We start from the raw sequence: 19082 nt of genomic DNA, 5'->3' as shown, positions 1-19082 counted from the left end.
CAAGGACGTGGAGATGAACCCAGTGCCTGAGAGAGGTCAAAGTCCAGGTCAGCTCCATTCCCTCTTCTCCCTCCTTTTCTCTCAACAAGTGTATCTTCTAAAAAACCATCCTGGTGTCATATTCTCCCCGAAGACACGGCAGCATTCCATCCTCTGAACATCCATAATGCCTAGGGAGATTCCTATCACAACAGTCACCACAAAGAGATTTTGTCTTTACTTTACGTCTTCCCAGGGCTCCTTCATCTTCCTTTCCAATTACCAACAGTTACCATGATTTGTTCATGGGTAGTATACAAAAAAGAATGTTGTTTTTTTTCTCTCTCTTTTTGAAAGGTTCCACATTTTATTACAGAACCAACTAGCTAGCCATTGTGGGACAAATAAAAGCAAACAAGGTCCCAATTTAAACAATTTAAACAATGACCAAACTCCAGACGTTAAAGTAAGAACTGTCCACTAGCTAGTAGAACTGTTTGGTAAGGATTAGGAGGCGTGGCCTTGTTGGAGGAGGTGTGTCACTGAGGGTGGGCTTTGAGGTTTTAAAGCCCAAACCGTTCCCAGTTATCTCTCTTCATCTCATAGTTGTGGATCAGAATATAACCTCTCAGCTACTGCTCCGGCACCATGCCTGTCTGCCTGTTCCATGCCCTCTACCATAATGGCCATAGCCTCTGAAACTGTTGGCCCCAAATAAGCTCTTTCTCAGTAGGCTGCCTTGCTCATTGAGTCTTATCACTGCAGTAGAAAGGTAACTACTAAGACAAGACAGTTTTGCTCTTTTTTTCTTGTCAGGAATCACTTGATTCTGAAAGTCCTTTTTTCTAAGTTGGATCTAATGGTTTTTTTATTTTATTTTTATTTGACATTGAACAGACAGGGTTAACACACCCAGCAACCCCAGTGAATGTTGCTCACACTTGTCTCACTGGGGGAAGACAAGACCCTAAAAACACATCTCCAAAAATGCACTGTGCCTGGTTCTGGACTCACCGGTTATAGATGACACTCGTCCTCTGCCCTCCCCATGAGGAGGTAGGAAAGGAGGATGAAAAGTAGCATTTTGTTTTGCACAATGGTGACAATATTGTGAGGGGTCTCCAGGACCACTGGCCCCCATAGCACCCCTACTTCCCAGTCAGCTCCTAGTACATCTTGCAAACCTAGTCATTCCATTCTGCTTATAAAATGTGGAAGCCACAGAGGCTCCCATGTGGTCTTTCTTGTGGAAAACTGTCACCTTCAGACCTGTTGCTGAAGATGGGTTTGTCACTCTTGTTACACCAACCAGATGTAGCAGCGGAGGTCAGTGTCACTGGCAGGCCCAGAGCCCGCATAGTCCAAAATGACCATGCTACTGCCGATGCCATTGCCTTTCATGTTGGCCACTGGGAAATGGTGCCACTCCTGTATCAGGGGTCCTTCCTGCTGGGACTGCCTGGGTCTGTAAGGACCAAGGTGTAGATAGGGTTTCCCGGGTCAAGGCCATCCCACGAGATGTGCTGGGCCTAGGTGGGTGGACATCAGCTCTTTGCCCAGTTCATCCCCCTCCACTTGGTGCTGGAGTCACCATCTGCCTCCTGCAGGCTCAGCAGCTCGGCCCACTGGCTGATGCCAGTTGCCGTGGAGGTGGAGGAAGCGAAGGCACACCCTGGTCCTGAGAATCGTGAGAGAGGACGTAGTGAGAAGTCACGTCAGGTTGTGGTGCGCGATGGTAGGAGAAAACACTTCTTTTTCAAATAATATTTTTATTTATTCTTTCGGTATTTCATTCATGTATACAGTGTTTTTTTATCATATCCACTCCTCCAAAATGTTTCTTGAAGACATGAATAAATTAACTAATATTTTTAGAAGAAAGCAAATGAGGAGTAGAGTGTTTTGCTTGAAATCACGCGGTTGGTTGATTATAGGACTTTGTCTGGAACCCGGGTCTTTAGGTTTACAACCCAGCACTGTTTGTACAACTATGTCTGTGCCCATTGACGACAATGGTGGGTACAGCCAGCGGCAGCCAAGGTCGCAGATGCCCTGACCACCTATCTGATGGGCGCTGGGGAAGGCTTGAACAATGATCGGACTAAAGGTCCTACCATCTTGTCCCTTGCGGACATATGCCCTAGCAATTGTTTTAAAAAGCCATTTTTGTGCCTGGTCGTCCAGGCAAGGGTCAACTCCCCAGGATGCTTGACTTCAGGCTTGTACTCAGAGGAGGGACACTGCACCTTCTCGGCAGCTCAGGGAAAAACTCGAGCCTCTGCCCCAGAGTCCGAACAAGGGAAAGATCTCCCGTGTGAAGGAGGCAGTGAAGGTATAGATGTGCTCCTGGGTGACAGCGTTGACAAAGGTCACCCAGCCTACCTCGTAGTCAAGACACACCTGCACCTTTCGGGGCTGCTCGTCCAGGGCCAGCCTTGTGGGGAAGGAACCCAGCGCTGAGACAAATCCCCAAGCCAGTCTCACGGCCCAGACGCCTTCCTCCGGTCTCAGCCGCAGCTCTCCTTTCCGTCGGATGTCCTCTCTCACCACGCCTACCGTGCAGCTGCCTCCGTGGACCAAGTCAACGTTCACCACCCAAGTGTGTCTCCCTCCCGTAAAGCCACGTTGGGCCAGGACACAGGTGACTCTGTCAAAACGCTGCGGAGTATCTGGTGAATTCTGCCATTTGTAGGAGAACCGAGCCCTCCGGTGATCTTCAGACAGGAGGAGCTTGGGGTGGGAAGTCTGGGGGTCTAGGGCAATGTGGGCTGTGGAATGAAACAAGGAATGGGTATGGCAGAGGATGTGCTGTGTCTTGTTAGGATGGCCTGAAAGCTTATTTGCTGTAGGTAGTCTTACAGCCAGCGGCTTCCCGCCCACTGGGGCGTGGCCTCTTGTACTATATATGCTGTTGTAGAGCTTGTGTGTCCGGCCTCTTTTCCAGCTGCTTGTTCTGGTTGCTGGATTTAGTTTCTGTTCTCCATTCCAGCAGAGGATTCTGATTTGTGATTTTACCCCTAAATAAATAACCATCTATTTCTCAATCCTGAGCTAGTGTGGGATTTCTTTTATGCGTCCTTCCACACTTACTTCCATCCCTGGCTGCTTGTGTTAAACCACCCATGTGTACCGGAGCATGGGCATCACCAAGAAACAGGTGAGACCTAAAAGTCTGCATCCTAAAAAATGCCAAGGGAATGCATGTACACGTTAAAGCTGGGAAAATCAGTCGCAAACAGCACGCTGCCCTCGCTTGTCTGCCGTCCTCTAGAAAGCTATACGACTCATGTTGTTGAAAACAGGGGACTCCCTAATACGCACCCTGCCTCACACGTGGGCACCCTCACAACCTGCGTCCTCATGCACAGCCCCCTCACACTCACCTTACACACGACCTCCCAGCTCCATCGTTTCCCTTAGGTACATACAACTTCTTTGTACAGGAGCACGCTGATACTGACACACAGGCGTTTTTACACATATCCTCTTCACAAACACTCTCGCCCTTTCTCGCTCTCAGCTCACAGTCCCCCTCACGTACAACCAGCCTCGTATGGCCTTACACACACAGCCAATCATACATCTGCATGCACATCCTCCCTTCCACAGAGCCACCGTCCCACACACCGCTCTCACAGCCTCGTAGTCAGCCTCCCCTCCAACACATTCTTCCCTCACACAGGCAGCCTCACACGCATCCTCTCTCACACACTGCTTCCCTCGCACGCCCGAGGCCAGCCTCCCGCAGCTTCTACACACAGCGTCCCCTCACATGTTACACACTTCACGCGTGCCACCCACAAACACAGCATTTCTTTACACCCCTCTCATACGTGGATGCCCTCACAAACAGCCCTCCTCGTGTACAGCCCTCAGGATAGCCTCCTACGCAGTCACCCTCCCACACAGGCTCTCTTGTACACAGCCTTCCTCATACAACTACCTCTGAACACGGTTTCCTCCACACGCAAGGCACTCTTACACACAGGTACCTTATACACAGCCATTTGGCAGCTTCTTTACACACTGACACTCTTGCACACATGCACACACACACATGCACTCACACACACACTCATACACACACACCTCACACCCACAGTACCCCTTACACAAGCACCCTCACACACAGCCTCTCCCCTCACACACAGCCTCTCTCACACACAGCATCCCTTTAAATAAGCATCCCTTGCATCCAGCACCCACCGTGCACAGACTCTCATACACAGACTCCCTTACACAGCCCCCACACGTGTCCACCATCACACACAGCAACTCCTATGCACAGCCTTCCCCTCCCGAGCAGCCTCCTTACCCACAGCCTCTCCACCACAACCTTTCACACAGCCCACTTCAGATATGGCTACCTTCACACACAGCCACCCCAAACACAAGCTCTCTCACGTACAGCCTCCTCACTAATAAACGCGCCCCCACACAATCATTTTTACACGCAGCCTGCTTTATAAACAGCCTCTTATACAGACCACCCTCACATACATCTTCCTCGAGTCTCCTCTCACGTGGCTACCTTCATACTCAGCCTCCCCTCTCAACAGCCTTCCTCACAGTCTCCATGCCCAGCCCCTCCTTTAGCTTCTCAGAAGCAGACATTTTCCTCCTTTCGATTCCACCCTGGAGTTTCTTCTCTGCTTTGGCTGAGGATGCCATGACTCATTTGTCCAGCCTTTCTTCCTCTTCACCCTGAGGCTATGCACTCTCTTTCAATCATTCTCGACTGTTGGACTCTGGCTGCCAATTTTTTTTTGGAGCCCCCAGTTCTTCCCTATATATAGCTATGTTGAATATTTCTAAACTGAAGAATTTGGGGGATGGTGGTGCATACTTTTAATCCCAGCACTTGGGAGGCAGAGACAGATGGATCTCTGTGAGTTCAAGACTAGCCTGGTCTATACAGTGAGTGCCAGGACAGCCAAAGCTACATACTAAGAGCCTGTCTCAAAAACAAACAAACAAAAATCCTAAATGGAGAAAACCTATCCATGCAGACTTAGCTATGGATTAGAGAGTGCCTCCCAACGGTTCCACAACTCTCCTGGGTGTTTGGCCGGCTGGTGGGGGAACTGATAGATTAAAGGGGTTCTTTCTGTTCATTCCTGTCTCTCTTGCAAGCTGCTCTGTTTCTCTAATTTAGAAACTGAGAGAGAGTGAAGGTTTCTGACAATTCTGAGATTGTGACTCTACCCAGTCAAAAGTTGCCCTCATCCAGAAAGCGCATCCCTGACAGACCATACTCATTTTTTATCTAATTTTTATCTAATCATTCTGCCCACTGGACATGTTCCAATCTGGAGACCGGATTTACCAGGAATGTGTATGTGCCTGTCCTCACTTCATGGCCCTCCTAGGGACCTCATACAGCCATACCTCATTCATTTGTATACTAAACTTCACAAAAGCTCGAGTGCTTTATGTAGAATGGTGTAGTATTTACATGTAAACTACACACACCCTCCCAAATACCTCAAATCATCTCCAGGCTGCTCATGTTACATAACACAATGTAAATGCTATGGCAATAGTTGTTATACTAAATTATTTAAGGAGTAATGGAAAGGGGAAATCTCACCACATTTATTACAAAGCAGTGTTTTTCTGTCTGGGGCTGAATGTGGAATCTGTGGACATGGGTGTGGATGTATGCTCTGTGTATGTGTGCTTACATATACAAGTCATTGTATGTGTGTGTGTGATGTATGTATAGTGTGTGTGTGTGTGTGTGTGTGAGAGAGAGAGAGAGAGAGAGAGAGAGAGAGAGAGAGAGAGAGTGTGTGTGTGTGTGTGTGTGTGAGAATGTCTATGTAAGAATTTCAATGCACAGTGCAGGACCCAGAAGCTGCTTACCTGGCTCATAGTCCAACTCAAAGCAGAGTTTTTCTGTAAGGAGGAAATAATGACAAGATGAGATTTCATTAATCTCACAGCTGCAGAACACTCAGAGATGAGGAAATGGAGGGTCGGGAAAGGGAAGGAGCAGAGAGAAGGATGGAAGTTGGAATTCTCTAAACCTCTTAGAGTACTTACTCTCATTTCAAATCCAGACACTCTGGGACAGACCTGCAGATATGCATTCTCACAAATTCTCAGGGATTACTGATGCTCCTGGCCTGCAGGGCCAGCGAGAAGCCTGCTACCCTACCCCTGAGCAGACAGGGCTGTGTCTGCCTTGCCTACCTCTCTGTCTTCACAGACATCTACAGAAGGAAAAGATCAATGGGTTCACTTTGTTTTCTTCTACTTGGAAATAATGTTTGGGCTGGCCAGAAGTCAGCCTTTGATTAGAGTAAGATTTCCTCTAGTCCTTGCAGGAAGCAGACTTTCAGGAATGTCCTCCTAGGGACATGTTTTTGTGGATGTGACATTTAGAAATAGGTGGCATTGTTCATGATGTCACAGTTCATGAGGAACAGAAAGCCACAACTCCCATTTCTAACTTTGCTGGCTGGCTGCCATTACAACTCCTTCCGGGAAAGGAATGGGGCTCGGTTCCTATAAGGTGGCTCAGCTTAGTCAGCCAGACCAATAAAAAGAAGTGGGGGAAGGTCTGGGGATGTAGGTCAGTGGCTAGAACACTTGTCTACATCCACAGGCCCTGGGTTCAACTTTCAGTAGCGGAAAAACAAAACCAGCGGAAGGAAAGCACAAGAGGAGGGGAGTCAGCTCCTGCCGTTAGGCAAATGCTGTCACTGATTCGCACAGTTGGACGTCAAAGCACCATGCATTGCACGCACCACTGAGGACTTCTGATGATGAAGAGTGGGGGGGGGGGGCTGTTAATCGTTATCTCTCCTACTGCTGCGTGTCCACGGTCAGATTTGTTTAACAGGTTCATCCCAACCCCCAAATCTTCACCTATTATTTCTCTTCACTGGCACATAACCCTGAAAGTTGATAGATTTTTTTTTATGGGCCTTGGCAAATAAGAAAGGTAAAGTACTAAAGGAGATAAGCCATGCTAAAATTCACAGCCTTTTGGCAGTGGACTCAGGAAGCCATTCCCCAACCCAGGCTGTGTGCACAGCAGCACTCTACTGAGGCCTAGGGTCTCCTTACCCAGGAACGTCTTCATCTCCTGCTGCAGAGGGATGGCCTGTTGGGAGAAGTCCCGGATCCTCTGGCCCAGCTCTGGGGAGATAGCCTCGGGTTTCCGGCACTTTCTAGTTTCACATCTAGGGGCACAGAAGCGGCAGAGTCTGGGAATTATTCTTTTTAAAAAATACTTAATTTTACGTGTGTGGGTATTTTGCCTGCATGTGTATGTATGTGCGACGCATGCATGCAGCGTCCATGGAGACCAGAAGAGGGCATGGGAGCCCCTGGAACTAGAGATGGGTGTGAACTGTTCTATGGGCTCTGAGTCCAGGATCTTTGCAAGAGCAGCACTTAGCTGCTCTTAGCCACCGAGCCATCTCTCTAGTCCCTAGCATTGTTGTTTTTTTTTTTAATGATGTCTCCAGGCTGCCATCTTCTTCTAACAAGGCCTGGAGCAGCAGCTTCCCAGTCTCTCAGATGAACCCCACTGCTACCCGAGTGGGTGGATCTACAGCAGTAGAGAGAACACATAACATGAGAGAACGCATGTGTAGATTTACATGGCTGTGCACCCTTCATGTGAGAGCATAATTAATGCGCGTGGCAATAACTAGGTGGGTGGAGCATGGGTGGCTATGCATGTGAAAAAAGAAATAGGCATTGAATCACCAACCTTATTAGAGTGCTCCTGATATCCTGGGAGGGAAGGAGGAAGGGGGGGAGAGAGTGCGAGGGAGAAAGAGAGGGAGAGAGAGAGAGAGAGAGAGAGAGAGAGAGAGAGAGAGAGAGAGAGAGAGAGAGAGAGAGAGAGAGAGATTCAGTTTCTGGCTTTTCTCTTCTACGTTTGTTATATCCACAAAAAAAAAATCCATATTCCTAGCCTTGGACAAATCCATGGGGACCAGAAACCAGCACCTGACTCCTTCGCTCCATGGTCAGAGTTGGTGATAAGACCAAGACCCACTTCTAGCTGTAGGCAAAAGCAAGCAAGTCCCACACCAAGGTCCCTCAGTTCCCAGCATCCAGTGCATCCCCTTGAATCATGTCGCTGCAATCCCCATAACTCTCCTCCATTTCAAGGAACGCAGCTCAGGAAAAACTTCCTGGCCAGTGGAGGGGACATTCAAGTTATGAAAAAAAAAATTGCTTTGGAAAGCAGTTGTTTGCACAGTGCTTTGTAGTTTTCAAGAGGAACTTCTACCTCATTTTACCATTGGGGCCTCATTCCTTCCCGTTTTATTGATAACAAGAAAGGAGACCAAGGCCAGAGAGCACCGTGACTGGGGATTTCTTAGGGAAGCGTGTACTATAATTCAGCCCCCTGGCCGTGTCACACATCCCGTCTGGGACGCAGAGACATGTATGTAGAGGAGGTACCAATCAGGCCATGATTCCAGAGACCCCAGGGGGGAGGGCAGGCCCATCTCACTGTCAGGAGGCCCCTCGCTGGCCGCTTGTTCTTCTCCTCCAGCTCCTCAATCAGGGTGCTGAACCGGCAGATCTCCCCTGTGGCCAGGGAATCAAACTCTTCCTGTTGCTTCAGGATATCCCCATCCAACCTCTCCAGCTGGGCTAAAAGGACACTCTGTTGTTCCTCTAGGACCCGACTCAGATGTGCAAACTGAGAAATCACCTGCTGTCTCTTGGTGGCCACCTGAGTCTGAGAAGGAAAGATGAGAGGACACTTATGTCTCCCACATCAGAATCTCCTCCTCTTCCCCATTCCCCTCTCCCACAGCAGCCCCTCATCTCCCTCCCTTCCTCTCCTTTCACATCATACCCACTCCCCCAGACCCCCACTCCCGCCTGTTCCTCCACCCCATACTAACGCGGAGCTGCAGCTGGTGTTCTTCCTGCCTGACACCCCACTTCTCATTAGGCCCAGCATTGCCTCATTGTCATTACTGTGGTTTCTAAAAGGGTCTCAGAGACGCCAGGGATGCCTGGCCTCTCTCTGTGCAGGAAGCACACACTGAGTACACACCACTAAACTGCTGGAGGCGGGATGACACTAATCCCTGCAGGTCAGTCCAGAAGAAGAATCCTAATCTCCATTTCACAGGTGAGCAAGCTAAAATTAGAGCTGCTCAGGACGGAAGAGTTAATGTCTGGGTCAGAATTCAAACTCAAAACATCTCCAGGTCTCTCTGCTCAGTGGCCTCAGACTCTGCAGGAAGGGACAGGGCGGGGGAGGGTGGAGACCTACCAGGAGAACCTGTATCCTTTTGTTTTCCCTTGATTGGATTTCTTGAATCTCCTCTCTCTCTTTCCTTAGACCCATAAGACACTTCTGTATTTGTTCCTGGGGAGAAGGAGCATACAATACTTACGATGGAGAAAGTAACCACGAAGGGACGTACTACCTTCACTCTGTGGAAGTGAAATGCCCCAGAGATGAGTGTGAACCTCAGTGCTTTGAGAGACTTGGGGTCTTCTTTCTTATTCTGATTTTGAGACTGGTTTCATGTCGCCCAGTCTTACCTCAAACTCGGATCCTCCTTCCTCAGTTTTCCAAACCTTAGGATCATAGGTCAGCACCACCAGGCCTGGCCTTGAGTCTTGTTTCTCTCACTTTGTGCTTCAGCAGTTCTGACCAGGGTTTACCCCTTCTCACAGACCTTCAAAGGTCAATGACTTCGCTGACCTTTTGAGCCTCTCTTCAGGTGAAACAACCACCTTCTTTTGCATGCAGCAAGTATTATTGCCTAGCAAGTATTACCTGCAACCTGAGCTCTGTACGTTCTTTAGCTGAAACTGAATTTATGTCACCCAAAGGAAATACATGCAAATAATATCTTCCTCGTTTGTTTTTAAACTAAAACCAATAATCTAGGAAAGATCTGATGTGAGAAGAAATCTGGATATAAAAATAATTGATGCAGTCTTTTATAAATTGTTCTAATGTAGAGTTAGGAATAGGCAAACACATAAATATCCACATGTGTGTTTAAGAATACCGACAGATTTTCTAGAATTGTGATTTGTAGGCTGGTTTTATTTGCTTTATGTTTAAAAACCACTTATGGGGACTGGAGAGATGGCTCAGAGGTTAAGAGCACTGCCTGCTCTTCCAAAGGTCATGAGTTCAATTCCCAGCAACCACATGGTGGCTCACAACCATCTGTAATGAGATCTGGTGCCCTCTTCTGGCCTGCAGGCATACATGCAGGCAGAACATTGTATACATAATAAAGAAACCTTTAAAAAATATAAAAACCCCTTATGAGCGAGTACATATGATAATTGTCTTTCTGGGTCTGTGTTACCTCACTCAATATGGTGTTTTCTAGATCCATCCATTTGCCTGCAAATTTCAAGATGTCATTATGATCCCAGAGAACCTAGACAACAATGAGGACCCTAAGAGAGACATTCATGGATCTAATCTACATGGGAAGTAGAAAAAGACAAGATCTCCTGAGTAAATTGCGAGCATGGGGACCATGGGAGAGAGGAAGGGAGGGGAGCAGAGAAAAATGTATAGTTCAATAAAATCAATATTAAAAAAAAAAAAATTAGTGTGGAGGTTTCTCAGGAAATTCAGGATCAACCTACCCCTGGACCCAGCAATACCACTCTTGGGAATATACCCAAGAGAGGCCTTAGCATACAACAAAAGTATATGCTCTACTATGTTCATAGCAGCATTGTATGTAATAGCCAGAACCTGGAAACAACCTAGATGCCCTTCAATTGAAGAATGGATGAAGAAAGTATGGAATATATACATATTAGAGTACTACTCAGCAGTAAAAAACAAGGACTTCTTGAAGTTTGCAGTCAAATGGATGGAAATAGAAAACACTATCCTGAGTGAGGTAAGCCAGACCCAAAAAGAGGAACATGGGATGTACTCACTCATATTTGGTTTCTAGCCATAAATAAAGGACATTGAGCCTATAATTCATGATCTTAGAAAAGCTAAATAAGAAGGAGAACCCAAAGAAAAACATATAGGCATCCTCCTGAATATTAGCCTTCATCAGGCGATGAAAGGAGACAGAGACAGAGACCCACATTGGAGCACCGGAATGAAACCTCAAAGTCCAAATCAGGAGCAGAAGGAGAGAGAGCACGAGCAAGGAACTCAGGACCGCGAGGGGTGCACCCACACACTGAGACAATGGGGATGTTCTATCGGGAACTCACCAAGGCCAGCTGGCCTGGGACTGAAAAAGCCTAGGATAAAACTGGTCTTGCTGAACATAGCAGACAATGAGGACTACTGAGAACTCAAGAACAATGGCAATGGGTTTTTGATCCTACTGCACGTATTGGCATTGTTGGAGCCTAGGCAGTTTGGATGCTCACCTTACTAGACCTGGATGGAGGTGGGTGGTCCTTGGACTTCCCACAGGGCAGGGAACCCTGATTATTCTTTGGGCTGTCGAGGGAGGGGGACTTGATTGGGGGAGGGGGAGGGAAATGGGAGGCGGTGGTGGGGAAGAGACAGAAATCTTTAATAAATAAATAAAATTTAAAAAAAAACATTAAAAAAGAGAATACTGACAGAAAAGCTGGGAATGTAGCTCAGTCATCTGAGTGCTTGCTTTGCATGCAAGAAGCCCTGGGTTCAATTCCCAACACTGCAGGAAATGATATAATCATAAATGCCTGAATAAAATGCCTATAACCCCAGTGTTCAGGGGACAAAGGCAGGAGAATCAGAAAGTCAAAGTCATCCTAGGCAATAAAATTAGTCTGAGGCAAGCCTACATTAAAACCTGGCAGAGAGAGAGAGAGAGAGAGAGAGAGAGAGAGAGAGAGAGAGAGATTACATAGAGAAACCTCACTATCAAAAGGTCATTAACAAATGCTACAACATACATTTAAACACGCGTTTGTAACAAAATACAGTACCTAAATAAAAGTACCTAAAACCAGCAATATACTCCGTGAACAATAAAAACATGTGCCACATATATCCATATATTCACCCAACTAGCTTATTCACAACAGGAATTCACGACACAACATTCTTTATGCTTCAAATATACCACACTCAGACCACCCCTCCCCACACAAGGCGTTCACTCTTGGAACTATACAAACATCGCCATTCCCTAAAACACAAACCTCCAGCACACCTAACTGATACAGGACACACACTTTGATGGTTCATTCGTTCAGAAAGGATTTACTGAGCTCCTGCTATATATGGTCCACAAGGAAACAACATAGAACTTGCTCTTAATCACAAACTTGTGTTTCTCTGTGCTTGAGTCTGTTGCCTGGAAGATCAGGTAAGTACGGAGAAAGAATTTGGAGTTAGGACACCCCTTCCACCCCAGAATCCACAAGACCTTTCTACTTCCCTTGGTCCAATCCAGCTCCCACAAGGGTCCCCTACAGCCCTCTCCTACCCTTCAGGGATCCTCTCCTACCCTGTAGGGACCTGCTGCATCCTCCAGGAAGCCCACGGTGTGAGCCCTATGCTGTCCGGCTTCACGGCACACCACACACAGCTGTGCCTCATCCTCCTCGCAGAAGAAGTAGACTTTCTCTCCGTGTTCAGGACAGGCATCCTCCACCTCCAGACCTTGCGTGGATGCCAGCTGAAGGCGTTCGATGTTCTCTACCACGTTGGCCAGCTGCCAGTTGGGCCGGAAGCTCCCTGGTCGGAAAGGCTCTTTGCAGAGCGGGCAGCTGAGGGACTCCTCCGATTCCGGGCCTGGGATTTCACAGTAGCGAGTGAGACAGCCACGACAGAAGTTGTGGCCACAGTCGATGGTAACTGGCTCCCTTAGGGTGCCTTGGCAGATAGGGCAGTTGACCTCATCTGCCAGACTAGTCACAGAAGGAGCTGAGGCCATGTCAATCCTGCTGGGCCTTCTGCTTCCCGGAAGTCACCATCTCTGCTTCGTGTGAAGAATACACTCCACACACACACCATGCCTGAACATAGACACAGTCACACACACTTGGACAAGGGGCCCAATTGCATCTCTGGCACCAGGGGTCCCTTGTCCTGTTCTCCCAGGAGCGGACACACTTCTGCCAACAGCAGAAATGACGAAATAGCCGAAGGAAGTGACCCAGGAGCTCACAGCATCATCTAGAAACGCTGGAGTATCTCTGGACCGGTACCCATGGCTTAGGGGCTCGCCGTCCCTTTCTGTCCGCCTGGAGCTGCCCACAGGAAGATGAGAGTGTTTAGTCTCTCAGCAGTCCACCGTTAAAAGAGATCTATCTTTGGGAAAGGGAGGAGCCTGGCTCACAGAGGACCGCTGCCTCCCCAGCTCTGCAACACCTGTCTCCAGGGAGATTGGCGGTATCAGCCAGCACAAGGCCTGAGAGTCAGTGGACAGGGCATGTGGGGACTCAGATAAGGCCCTTGAGCTGGGGTGTGTACAACACGGAGGCAACTGTGGTGATGCCTCCATAGGCCCGTGACAGACTTTTAAAGAGGGCTGGGAAAGATGCGTAGGGGAGGAAAAATGGAGTCACAGCCAGCACTTTTTTTTTTTTACCATGACTACACATCTCCCAGCGATAGAAGCACTTTAAACAGTTTATTTCCCGTCTGCTCTATCACATCCTGCTGTTTGTACCTCCACTTTGCAAGCTCCACCAGGCTACCTCACCTCATCCACGGTGAACAAACAGAGCACAAGTGACTATCTGCAAGTCAGTGCTATGAGTCTTCCAGGCAATGCAGTCTACCAGAAACACAAAGCACAGCTGGGCACGGTGGTGCATGCCTGTGATCTCAGCTCACGGTTTGGAGAGATGGTAGAATCAGGAGTTCAAGACCAGACTCTACTTACATAGTATTGGCCTGAGCCACATGAAATGCTTCTTGGGAAAACGGAAAACAGAATTCAGTGGAAGCCACATGTTGTATACATGCGATGTAAAATTTTCTAGCTGCCAATATGAGCTGAGTCACGGTGGAACAGAATTATAAAGCGACATTACTGGGGCAACTTACTAATTTTTTCTTTTGCATTATCTGGTTATTATTAATGTGTGGGTGTTTGTGTGTATGTGTTTGTGCATGTGTGGTGGGGTGCGTATGTGTGTAGTGGTGTGTTTGTATGTGTGTTTGTATATGTGTGTGGGGTGTGTGAGTGTGTTTATGTGTGGTAGGGTGCGTATGTATGTGTAGTGGTGTGTTTGTGTGTATGTGTGTGTGGAGGGGTGTTTGTGTGGGGTGGGGTGTGTGTGTGTGTAGTGGTGTGTTTGTGTGTGTGTATGTGGGGGAGGGGTACTAGTTTCCCAGCAGGAATGTGGAGTGTGAAGGGCAGCTTTGTGAGGTCATTTCTCTCCTTCAGTTGTGTGGGTTCTGGGAAAAGAGCTCAGGTTCTCAGCAGCAGGTGCCTCTATCCATTAAATTTATTCATCAGTAAACTTAACACTGATTCCTGTTAAAATTCTTAATGACATTATGATTGGGTGGAGGAATTTCTTATTCTGAAGAGATATATATGCTGTATTTGTGGAAGAGAAAGCAGGTGACCTAATCGTTACCCGCAGAGGACATAGTTGAAAAGAACAACAGGTATTTGTGCTAATATTCCTTCACAGTACCAATAAGTTTGGATTCTTCTCATAATAAAGGTCGAGAAAAATGTAAAAAAAAAGAAAAGGAAGATAAAAATAAATGTCAATAGTATATTTAAGTTGCTCTAATGTTTCCAAAATATTATTTGAACACAGCCAACATAAAATACTAGCAAACTTGCACGTTTCTCTGCATTTATGTGAAGTCTTTTATACACACAGCACACCTCAGCCAGGGCTGACCACGTACCACTGCTCAGTTGTTGGGGGTGTGCGGCTGGGGAGTAGGTAGGGCAGACAGTTGTTGAGGGGTGTGCGGCTGGGGAGTAGGTAGGGCAGACAGTTGTTGAGGGGTGTGCGGCTGGGGAGTAGGTAGGGCAGACAGTTTTCTCAATGGGTTGTTATTAAACTGGATGTAGTTCTGGAGTAATTGCTAAGAGGATGTATGTATATTGCTGGAGCTGGAAAGATGACTGAAGGATAAAAAGAATTTGCTGCTCTTGCCGAGGACTCAGGCTGGGTTCTCAGCGTCTCAGGCTCACAACCAAGTGTAACTCCAGTTCCAGGGCATCTGGCGCCCTCTTCTGGCCTTTTAGGGCACTGCGCACAGAGGTGCACAGACATAAAGGCAGACAAAACAATCATACACGTAAGAAATAAAAATAAAAAAATAAATGAAAATTAGTAAAAATTTAAAATCGAAGGGCTGGAAAGATGGCTCAGTTATTAAGAGTAGCTGCACTTTCAAGTGGGATGTGAATAACTCACAGCTGCCTGGAAATTGAACTTCAGGGGATCCATCTGAGAGAACCTGCACATGTGGCACATCCCAACACACACACACACACATGCACGCACACACATAAATCTTTTTATTAAAAAAAAACTAAAAATGACATCCAGTATCACCCAGGCTCCAGGTGGTGCTCAGCATCTGTGTTAGCAGCGCAGGGAAGATGGCACCAGCAGGGAGGCAGAGAGGCAGATGAGGAAAGGAAGGGCCTGTGGGCCTGCAGTTCGAAGTCACTCTCAACACCACGGGCTGGACTTTGATGCTACTGTAGGCCTCCTAGAGCGAAATTTATGGCTCTCACCTGCTCAGCGTGACAGGAAGCGGCTCCTCCCCAAAGGCCCCACCCTCTGTGGCCAAGCGATTCCAGGAAACCCCATTTCCAAGTGACCTCATGGTGCAATACGCTGCTCCCCACCCCTGGGACAGAAGGCAACCGGAGTGGAGAGCTAGGTCTCCTGCCTGCCACTGGGAAACGCTGGGTAGTCAAGACGTCCTGGAGTTTGGACCTGCTTAGCTGCTGGGTGGTGGCCCAGGGTTCTGGGCGTGCCTGAGGCAGAGCAGGTAACTTTGCTGAGCTGACATTCCTGCCTTTCGTTCAGCCTCGGATTCCTTTGCCTCTGTGACAGTGACGCACTTACAAGTGACTCAGTTTCAGGGAAAGGAAATTGGAGTGGACAGAAGCTGAAGACTGTGTTGACGGGCAGGGAAAGGCACGGTGATGCCCTCGACCAGGTCCCTGCGGGGACTCCAGCACGTAGTCTGTCCTGCCTGCTCCCGGCCCCTGAAGGATGCGGTGACCATAGCATGCGGACACTCTGTCTGCCTACCTTGCCTCCCGCGCACCCCGATGGGGGCCCAGCTACTGTGCCCGCTCTGTCAGGAGGAAGAAGAGGAGCAAACCCAGGCCGCAGTGACTCCAGTGCCCCTGGGTGCCCTAGGCGAGACCTGCTGCGAGGATCACGGAGAGAAAATCTATTTCTTCTGCGAGACCGACGCGGAGCTGCTCTGCGTGTTCTGCCGGGAGAGCCCCGCCCACCAGGCGCACACCGTGGGGTTCCTGGACGAAGCCATCCAACCCTACAGGGTAAGGAACTCAGCTGCTGCTTCCAGGCGGGCAGGATGGGGACCTGCCTGCCGAGGGTGGGTGAAGGAAAAGGGATAGAGATAAAGGCATCGCTCAGCCCTCCTTTTCGCTCCTGTCTCCCAGCTGGCGCACACACTACATTTTTCCATCTCCACAGTGCCACCCGGTCCTGTTCCTGACCTAGATCACCGTCTAGGTCAAGGATTCGAATCTCTGCGCCTCAGTGGTGCTTCCACAACACAGCCCACGGTATTTGCCAGCTGGATTTTTTTTTTCACGGACCCGCTTTCCCTATGCTTTCCTCTCTCTGACAGGATCGTCTCAGGAGTCGGCTAGAAGCTCTGAGGACGGAGCGGGACAAGATAGAGGACAGGAAATGTGAGGAAGATCAGAAGCTCCGAGAGCTCCTGGTAAAGACCACACTTCTGTTCCTTTGCTTTCTTTTGTTTGTTTAGGTACAGGATCTCACGTCGCTTAAATTGGCCTCAAATTCACTACTTAGCTGATCCTGCTGTTTCCACCTCCCAGGTGCTGGGTTTCCAGTCATGTGTCACCATACCCTGTCTATGACTAATGGATATCCAGCCGAGGGGGTTGTGCATGCTAGGCACCAACTGAATTACATCCTCTGGCTGCTCCCTTGGGAGTTTCCTTCAAAGACTAAGGAAGTCTGTTACTGGGCTGAGAAGAACTTCAGCATTTTCTAATTCATCTTCCTGCAGCCTCACAAAGGCATCTGGTGTCTCAGGACAGGGAGGCTGGAGGTGGTTCTGATGTCTTTGAAGCCAAGAAATATGTTATTCTTCTCATATACAGGGGAAACCTGAGCTCCTAACACCATGTGGCAAAGTCCAAATTCATGATGAAATGGACTAGAACTTAGGTCTCTTGACCTGTGTCCATGGCTCTCCTGGCCCAGCGTATCCACTGGATACATCACCTTCACCTGGGACGCCTCTGGGGGTGTCCATCAGTGTCTAGGTTCAGGTCCTGAGGACAGAAGAAGAATTAAGCAGCTAGATTTTGCTGATTCTCACCATTTCCTTCATGGTGCAGTTATCAAGAGGAAAACACACACTAGATATTTCTGATACTTTGACCAAAGAGGCAGAGTGTTGAGACAGAAAGCTCTCTTCAGCATCTCTGAAATTCCATCAAAACATGCCTCATAGGTGGTAACTGATCACAGTTCCCTTTTGTCTTAATCTTTCTCTATGAGATTACTGTTGTTGGGTTGGATAGATAGCTCAGTGTGAAGACTGATTGCCTAGAATCATGGAGCCCTAGTCTCACTCCCTGTATTGAATAAAATGGCAGTTCTGATGTGATTCTAGCACTTGGGTGGTAGAGGTAGGAGAGTCAGAAGCTCAAGGTCATCCTTGACTACATGCTGAACTGAGTTTGAGGCCAGGCTAGGCTACATGAGACATGGACATATATCTCAAGAAAAGAAAGATGTTAGTACAGTTACTCCACATGAGTCTAAAGAAGATGTGTTATGTGTGCTGTTTGGTTTTTTGTTAACTTGACACAAACTAGGGTCATTGAGGAAGAGGGAACCCTTCCTACGTGAGGAACTGAGGGGAAAAGAAAGCAGTTGAGAAAATGCTTCCATTGCACTGGCTGTACGTGGCAAGTCTATGGGACATCTTCTTAATGAAATATTTGATGTTGGAAGGTTCAGCCTACACAGGAACAGGTGGTGCTGGCTAGACAGAAGGCTGAGCATGTCACGGAGAACAAACCAGTAGGCAGCGTTTCTTCACAGCCTCTGTTTCTAGGTCCTTGTTTGAGTTCCTGCCCTGAGTGATGTGGAAGTATAAGATGAAATAAACCCTTTCCTTCTTAATCTAGTTTTTGTCGTGTTTTATCACAGTAACAGAGAAGAAAATTAAAGATGATTTTTTTTAGTCTAGTGTGGCTCTAAGAATTGAATATGACTTTACAATCCCTGGCTAAGACAACAGCCCAGCTCTTATCACCAGCAAGTTCAACTTGAGACCTACCGCTTCCTACCATTGTTATTATTTGAAGAAATGTGTCTTGAAACTGCTTATTCCTTATTTCTCCTAATAAGTGCACAGATGATCCTTCTGGAGGCCAGTTCTGAGTCCCTCCTCATATCCTCACAGACGCAGATTGAAGGCAAGAAGCAGCAGGTAGAAGCCACGTTTGAAAGGCTGAAGCAGGAGCTTGGGGACCAGAGGCACCTCCTGATGACCAGGCTGGAGGGGCTAGAACAGCAGATCTGGAAGGAGAGAGACGAGTACATCACAAAGGTCTCTCAGGAGGTCCACCGCCTGGGTGCCCAGGTTGAAGAGCTGGAGGAGAAGTGTCAGCGACCAGCAAGTGAGCTTCTGCAAGTGAGAGACGTTCCACCATCTTGCCACCCCGTGGGACAGCAGACGGTTCCACTAGGGTGGTACTGTGCTGCAACTGGGAGGTGATGGAGAAAGGCAGGAAAAGGAAATGGGGATTATCTCACTGAGAAGGGCTGGGGGAGGGTGTGCTTTCTATGGCCCAGAAGACTGGAGATTTCCCAAGGCATGCATGAGGACCTTGTAAAGACGACCAGGATCAGACAATCTTGACTTTAGTGTCAGCTCTTCCAACTATGTCACTTGGGTGAGTCTCTTAGCTTCTCTAGGCAGAGGGTGATAACAGCGTCCT

At 48.1% G+C, this 19082-nt stretch overlaps 2 protein-coding genes across 4 annotated transcripts in view; one reads left to right on the top strand and one right to left on the bottom strand.

The window, feature by feature from the left end:
- Positions 1-1978: 1978 nt before the first annotated feature.
- On the bottom strand, positions 1979-14161 carry Trim10 (tripartite motif containing 10). Its single transcript, XM_050133266.1, has 7 exons — positions 12417-14161; positions 9239-9334; positions 8462-8692; positions 7706-7728; positions 7054-7169; positions 5845-5877; positions 1979-2747 (listed from the first exon to the last, which is right to left on the bottom strand). Exons 1-7 carry the CDS (start codon positions 12843-12845, stop codon positions 2206-2208), a joined length of 1470 nt encoding a protein of 489 aa, XP_049989223.1. The 5' UTR covers positions 12846-14161; the 3' UTR covers positions 1979-2205.
- A 1373-nt stretch (positions 14162-15534) lies between these two features.
- Positions 15535-19082, top strand: part of Trim15 (tripartite motif containing 15) — a 6376-nt gene continuing 2828 nt past the window's right edge. Inside the window, exons 1-3 of one of the 3 annotated variants that reach the window (XM_050133283.1) lie at positions 15535-16412; positions 16727-16822; positions 18545-18775. In XM_050133283.1, coding sequence (XP_049989240.1) covers positions 16047-16412; positions 16727-16822; positions 18545-18775 — 693 coding nt within the window. In that variant the 5' untranslated portion in view covers positions 15535-16046. The remainder of the gene's footprint in view (positions 16413-16726; positions 16823-18544; positions 18776-19082) is intronic. The other 2 variants (XM_050133282.1, XM_050133281.1) reach the window with 2 other exon arrangements.

The sequence above is a fragment of the Alexandromys fortis genome, unplaced genomic scaffold, assembly GCF_014885135.2.
Source record: "Alexandromys fortis isolate MF-2015 unplaced genomic scaffold, M_Fortis_MF-2015_v1.1 scaffold_458, whole genome shotgun sequence".
Lineage (NCBI taxonomy): Eukaryota > Metazoa > Chordata > Mammalia > Rodentia > Cricetidae > Alexandromys > Alexandromys fortis.
This window is presented reverse-complemented; position numbering and strand designations above follow the sequence as displayed.